At 43.8% G+C, this 7,500-nt stretch overlaps 1 protein-coding gene across 3 annotated transcripts in view; it reads right to left on the bottom strand.

The window, feature by feature from the left end:
- Positions 1-7,500, bottom strand: part of LOC309491605 (uncharacterized protein) — a 40,220-nt gene that overhangs the window by 9,565 nt on the left and 23,155 nt on the right. Inside the window, exons 7-13 of one of the 3 annotated variants that reach the window (XM_082190668.1) lie at positions 5,496-5,634; positions 4,411-4,538; positions 3,374-3,500; positions 3,174-3,209; positions 2,836-2,957; positions 752-881; positions 411-520 (exon numbers count right to left, since the gene is read on the bottom strand). In XM_082190668.1, the coding sequence (XP_082046794.1) occupies positions 411-520; positions 752-881; positions 2,836-2,957; positions 3,174-3,209; positions 3,374-3,500; positions 4,411-4,538; positions 5,496-5,634 (792 nt within the window). Of the gene's footprint in view, positions 1-410; positions 521-751; positions 882-2,746; positions 2,958-3,173; positions 3,210-3,373; positions 3,501-4,410; positions 4,539-5,495; positions 5,635-7,500 lie in introns of those variants that run through there. The other 2 variants (XR_014203209.1, XM_082190669.1) reach the window with 2 other exon arrangements.

The raw sequence follows: 7,500 nt of genomic DNA, 5'->3' as shown, positions 1-7,500 counted from the left end.
CAGTAATTTATTCCTGTGATCAAAGCTGAACTTTCAGCATCATTACTCCAGTCTTCAGTGTCACATGAAACGCGGATAAAGAATCCTGAAAAAATCCTCATATTAGAATGATTTGTGAAGGATCATGTGACACTGAAGACTGGAGTAATGATGCTGAAAATTCAGCTTTGATCACAATTACACTTTACTGTATATTCACATAGAGAACAGCTGATTTACATTGGAATAATATTTCACTGTTTGTACTGTATTTTTGATCAAATAAACGCAGCCTTGGTGAGCAGAGACTTCTGTTAAACACTTCTAATCTTAGCGACCGCAAGCGTTTGAGTGTTAGTGTAGCTCTAGCTCTCGGTGTGAGCAGGCCTTCTCTCTGTGGCTCTGATCGCGGTTCTGAAACGCTTCCTCACGCTCCGCTCTTCACACTGATGCTGTCGGACTCCTGCAGATCCGGGACGTCCACACACACCTCGGTTTCCTCATCACAGCTCTTCACACACACCACTGGCTCCAGGAAATCCTGAGGGAACGTGACGGGTCATTAGCGAACACAAGATCCCTGATAAGGTCGCTCACATTGAGGCATTTCAATTATCTTTTTTCATCCACTTTTTCTCATTTTTAACTCCATAATACTTAAACGTGAAACATGACCTTGAGCAACAATACTGAGGTGAAGAACTAATGGACCTCTGGAGAATTTACACAAGCACAGGCCTGATGAAGGCCATGAAACATCAGGAACACTCACAGTCTGAATGAAGCGCAGTGATTGGATCGTCAGCTCAGCTCCTCCGAACAGTCGTGTACAGTCGCTGTATTCCCCCTCCTCCAGCACACACTGATGACCTCTGAACCCTTCACTGGAGAAGCACACCCATCTAACACACACACACACAGAGTGTTTTTGACCAGCAGTGTGTTCATGTGACTGATGGAAGCATCAGCTGCTGTGTAAAGATGGAAACACACACTGGACGAGAAGCGTTTACAGTCACACTGCCGGCTGTATACAGACAGAGCCTGTTATATTTTTCCATTAAATTAAATTATTAATGTATTATTCATGTGTTTAATAACTCCACACTAAGCTGAAAGATTGTGCATTTTCAGCAGAACGTTGTGCTGTTTGAATACCATCCGTTTCATGTAATAACACAGAATGGCCTTTCTCTGATCTATCAGACACAGAACTTCATCCTCATCTACGTCACTTTACTCCTGCTGACTCCTGCTCACTCCTGCTGACTCCTGCTCACTCCTGCTCACTCCTGCTGACTCCTGCTGACTCCTGCTGACTCCTGCTGACTCCTGCTGACTCCTGCTCACTCCTGCTCACTCCTGCTCACTCCTGCTGACTCCTGCTGACTCCTGCTGACTCCTGCTCACTCCTGCTCACTCCTGCTGACTCCTGCTGACTCCTGCTGACTCCTGCTCACTCCTGCTCACTCCTGCTCACTCCTGCTCACTCCTGCTCACTCCTGCTCACTCCTGCTCACTCCTGCTCACTCCTGCTGACTCCTGCTGACTCCTGCTCACTCCTGCTGACTCCTGCTCACTCCTGCTCACTCCTGCTCACTCCTGCTCACTCCTGCTGACTCCTGCTGACTCCTGCTCACTCCTGCTCACTCCTGCTCACTCCTGCTCACTCCTGCTCACTCCTGCTTACTCCTGCTTACTCCTGCTTAAAATCAACATTCACTGTTTTAGAGTCTGCAGCTGAACGCCACGTGACCAGTGTGTGACGAGAGCAAACATGAACATGTCTGAACGTATCATTCCACACACACACACACACACACACACACACACACACACACACACACACACACACTCTCTCTCTCACACACACACATACATAAATACTAACACACATATACACACACACACATAAATACTACCACACATATACTCACACACATAAATACTAACACACATATACACACACACACAAATACTAACACACATATACACATAAATACTAACACACATATACTCACACACACACACACATAAATATTAACACATACTCACACACTCACTTATATACTCACACACACTCATACTCACACTCATATACTCACACACACTCATATACTCACACACTCATATACTCACACACACTCATACTCACACGCTCATATTCTCACTCACATATACTCACGCTCATACTCACACGCTCATATACTAACACACTCATACTCACACGCTCATATACTCACTCACATATACTCACACGCACATATACTCACACTCATACTCACACGCTCATATACTCACACACTCATACTCACACGCTCATATACTCACACACTCATACTCACACACTCAAATACACTCATACTCACACGCTCATATACTCACACACACTCATACTCACACGCTCATATACTCTCACACACTCATACTCACACGCTCATATACTCACACACTCATACTCACACACATATACTCACACACACTCATACTCACTCACATATACTCACTCGCTCATATACTCACACACACTCATACTCACACGCTCATATACTCACTCACACTCATACTCACACACTCATATACTCTCACACGCTGATATACTCACACTCATATACTCACACGCTCATATACTCACATGCTCATATACTCACATGCTCACACGCTCATATACTCACATACTCACACGCTCATATACTCACACGCTCATATACTCACACGCTCATATACTCACTCATTCACACATACTCATAGACACACTCACACTTACACACAAACACTTCCAGCCAGTCGTCACTACAGAAGTTCATCAATTTGCATAACAGCATCACTTGTTTCATGAGAATCAGAGACACACACACTCCCCCGGTGACCCGTAGAGAGGAGACGGCTGCGGGTCCCTCGATGTCCCTCAGACGGGGTGTGTGATCCAGCAGCTCCCAGCACTGACCCTGGAACTGTGGCTTCTCAAACAACATCACCTACACAGGAGACAGAAATCTCATCCGCTGATCTGAGAACAGCTCTGAACATCAGCATCTGTTTGAACATCAGCATCTGTCTGAACATTAGCATCTGTTTGAACATCATTTGAACATCAGCATCTGTTTGAACATCAGCATCTGTCTGAACATCAGCATCTGTCTGAACATCAGCATCTGTTTGAACATCAGCATCTGTTAGTCTTTCTGTCTTACCTTCGGGTCCAGAGGTCTCGTCACCCGCAGTCCAGCCTGAAACACAGGAGAAACAGCAGACGTTAGCTAGCGCTCGCTGCGGTCTTCACATCTGAGGCTCTCGCATCGCTTCAGACGACCTCTTTCTGTGTTACTAACGTGATGTTTACGGAGCACATTGCAAAGAGCGTGTCTGTGGTCGGGAAGGGGTGAATATGTACCAGTTTCACTGGCCGAATACTCTCCACACGGGACAGCAAGGAATCCTGGAGAACCGGCGTGATTCTCCCGTCAGCTTCCAGAACGGCAGACGAGCCGCTGAATCCAGGCTGATCAAACACCAACCAGCTGCACATCGAGGACACACACACACACATAAACCACTGCAGCACAACATCCGGCTGGGTTTAACGGCTTGCGGAAAATAAATAAATGTCAAAAGCATGTCCTTCAGTAGTAAGAGAAAGCTGCGAATTCCACTTTTTTAATCACTTTGCTAATCAAAAATGTTCAAACCTTGGATGCTGTTTCAAAGTGTGTGTTCTCGAGCTCCAAACACTGTTGTGTGTGAATGAACGGACAGAACACATTAAAAGTTTCTGTCTTCAGTTAGAACGGTGTGTGTTAGCGGCCGCTAAGTTAATAACTATTGATCTTCGCAATGGAAGTGAATCAATCAAAACTAACTTTATCTGGACAATAACTTTATTCTAGATCTGCTGTAAAGCCGGATCTCTGTTACTGTAATCTCCTATTATCACTGTAAAGCTGCTGTGAAACATCTATATTGTTAAAGCGCTGTATAAATGAAAGTGACTTGACTTGACTTTTTTGGCTAATTATTAATCCATAATAATTGTGTCTTTGGACGTGGTGGACTGGTGAAACGCTCCTGGTCTCTAACCTCGTGGCAATGCTAGAAACATTTCAAACGTCCAGTTTGTGATCAAGAAAATTACATTAAAAAAGGATGTTTTAATGGTTTCTGCCCAGATCAACTAAGATCAAACTTCCTGCTTGAAAAACCAAAACACATTTTTTGTGACAGATATGCACATTATCACTGAAAACACTAAAAGCACTCATGTGTCTGTATTATGAGTGTGTAGCAGGTCTGTGTTCGACTGGTTGTTGTCTCACACCCTCTACACTCCCACTTTCCCACAGTTTACACACACATTGAGCTCTGAGGTGTGAACGACCAGGCTAAAACGGGTTTCATGACACTCTAAAACTGGCGTTTACTGGCGTTTCCTACCATCCGGTCCTGACGCAGAGGTCCGAGAGCAACACGGGCCCGTCCCGCTCCGTCAGGTCCGTCGCAGAATAAACACGGATCGGCTGAGACGTGCTGGGATACAGATGGATCTCTGGAACACTGTCATCCTGAACAAAACGCACACTTTAACTCCAGCAGAGCTCATGAACACACAATACACACACAGTTCCAGATTCATGTCTGTTAGGTCACCTGACTGCTGGTTTATGTTTATTTTACTATCATAAAAGTTACATTGAACGTTCGCTGGTTCCCTGAGCCTTTGAGCTTGTTACAGTATGATTTATATTTCTGCCTCAGTGCGGTCTGAGCGGAACAGTGTTAGAATATAAAGGGTTTAAAAAAAACACACACTACCAATAATAAACTCTCTTCATTAAACATATTAACATGTAAAGTCACAAAAAAAGTATGTGCTGCATGTCTTCAGTTTGGGGTAAAAATCAATGTCAAACACTGACGTAAAACATGATAACTGGAGTGAAGACTGTATTGTCTTTAACCCTTTAATACCCAGTGTTTCCCAGCCCAAATGTCCAGTTATGGCCATGGATATAAGCCACAGAAATCTGATATGGCCAGGACTGGTTAACTCACCTACACTACACACATTCTGTGAACACAAAGTCCAAACTTAACAAAACTGGACATTTTCAGCATCTATGACAAATTAGGCAATAGGCAGCAAACAATTTAATAGAGACAGTTGAAATTCAGCATGCATGCCTATGTCACTGCTATGGCTGTTCATAATGAAATGTAATACACACGTACAGGTGGACTAGATCTGCAGAATCTGCCACAAGGTGGTGCTATAAGCAATGCATTTATATTCAAGTCTGTTGGAGGGCATAACTTGTCTCGACACCACAAGAGAGTTGCAGATCACAGCAGTGTTTCAGATACACACCATTCAAATATACAGCGCAATATATTCAAAATCATATTTGTGTATAAAAACATTTCTAGAAATGTTTATTTTCTGTGTTTATACTCTATTAATGATATACTACTATAACCTATAGTAATGGAAAGGCCTGAGAAAGCGGCAGCTCCTGATATACCTTCAGTGTCCTGACGGATCCCACAGACAGAACAGCACTGGGATCGGGATCGGGATCAGTTCTGCTGGTCTTCACAGTCTGACCCTCCTCCAGAACAACACATGAGCCACGGTACCACGGATCCGCATACAGCAGCCAGCTAAACACACACACACACACACACACACACACACACACACACAATGAGAACATACATCATCATCTTAACAAGCGATACACAACAGCAGCAACACACACTCACACACAGAATTTCAAGGATGTTGCTGTGGAGACCAATAGAGTCTCACACTCCTTGTCTGAAGTGACTGAACAGAAAGCATTAAGAAACAAGCAGAAGAAACTAGATGAAATATTCTGAATGATATCCATCCACAGTCTGAATCATAATCACACACTGTCCGCTCGTTGTCCAGAGCAGAACTGAGCGCCTGATCCTGGTTTCCTCTGTCACTGATGGAGTCTGTGTTCCTGTCACTGGAACACTCAATACTCAACATTATTATTAATGTTCAACATTATTATTGATCTGACTGAACCGAGCTGATGATGACATCACTGTTTTCTGCAGAGCAGCTTTACAGATGAAGTGAACTAATTCAACAATTGATTAACTTTACAGAGTTAATGAACTGAACCAACACTGAACTGACTTCATCATCATCATCAATCGGCTGCGAACAATACGGGTTTGCAGTCGGTCACAAGCTTTCTCCATTCTGTTCGATTACTAGCAGCTCTTCGCATCTCGTCAGCAGTTGGTGGCATGTCGTTGTTGATTAGTTTGCCGATGTATGTGTGATATAATGTGCGTGGCTTTCCTCGGCTTCGTTTGTCATGTCGTTCTTCGGGCGCATATAACACATATTTATTAATTTGGTCAATTAGGTCTCTTCTAAGTGAGTGGCCGACGAAGCGTAGCTGTCTTTGTTGGATTTGAAGGATAAGCTGGTTCTTTTCGACTGCTTCGTATACAGCTTTGTTACTTATTCGATCCATTTTCTTGATGCCAAGCATGATTCTGTAGCAACTGGTGGCGAAGCTGTTGAGTGAGTTTTGCATTTTCTGGTTGATGATCCAACTTTCGCAGCCGTACAGGAGGATGGAGATGCACGCTGCTTCAAAGATGTTTAGTTTGAGTTTGATTGGAAGAGTTTTTGATAGAAATACATCCTTCATTTTCCAGAATGCTCCCCACGCTTGTCCTTTTCGTGCTCTGATGTCTGCTTCGCTCGACGCGATGTAAGAGCCAAGATACTTGAAGTCTTTTGTCCACTCGATTTTTTGTCCGTCGAGTTCAATGAATTGATGTAAGTTGATCGGCATCTCTGGCCCGGCAAGCTCTTGGTTGCTAAATGCTTCCGTCTTTTTAATGTTGATCTCAAGTCCTACTCGTTTTGCCCACTTTGCTGTTGTTTGAAGTTGAGCTTGCGATTTTTCTAGATTTTGCTGCTTGTTGTTGTCGCCGCCCTCGAGCAGTGCAATGTCATCGGCAAAATCGAGGTCGAACAGTGAAGTGGCTGGATATCTCGATGATCTAGATAGATTCGTCATGAAGCCATGTGAGCCCGTTGATGTTGCATGCTCTTGTTCTGCTTTCTTTAGGACGAAGTCTATGACGATGATGAATAGAAAGGGAGCTAGTGTGTCTCCTTGAAGAACGCCAGTTGAGATGTTGAACTGTTCTGATAGCTTGCCCTCGACGATTACTTGACTTTTTGAGTTGTTGTAGATAGTGCGAATCACTCTTACGGTTTTATCAGGAATTCTGTAGTGTCGCAAGATGTCGAACATGACGTTTCGTATGAGCGAGTCGAATGCTTTCTTAAAGTCGACGAATATGATGTAGAGGTCTAGGTTCTTGTCGATGGCGCCCTCGATTATTCGTCTAAGTATGTGAACTTGTTCGGTGCATCCTCTTCCTCTTCGAAATCCTGCTTGATTCTTTCTCATGATGTCGTCGACTGGTTTTCTTATTCGATTAAGAAGAACTTTATTGTAGACTTTC

Source organism: Leuciscus leuciscus (genome assembly GCF_965113295.1).
Source record: "Leuciscus leuciscus genome assembly, contig: HAP1_SCAFFOLD_384, whole genome shotgun sequence".
Classification (NCBI taxonomy): Eukaryota; Metazoa; Chordata; class Actinopteri; order Cypriniformes; family Leuciscidae; genus Leuciscus; species Leuciscus leuciscus.
The sequence above is the reverse complement of the archived record's forward strand: the minus strand, read 5'-3'. Positions and strand labels throughout refer to the sequence as shown.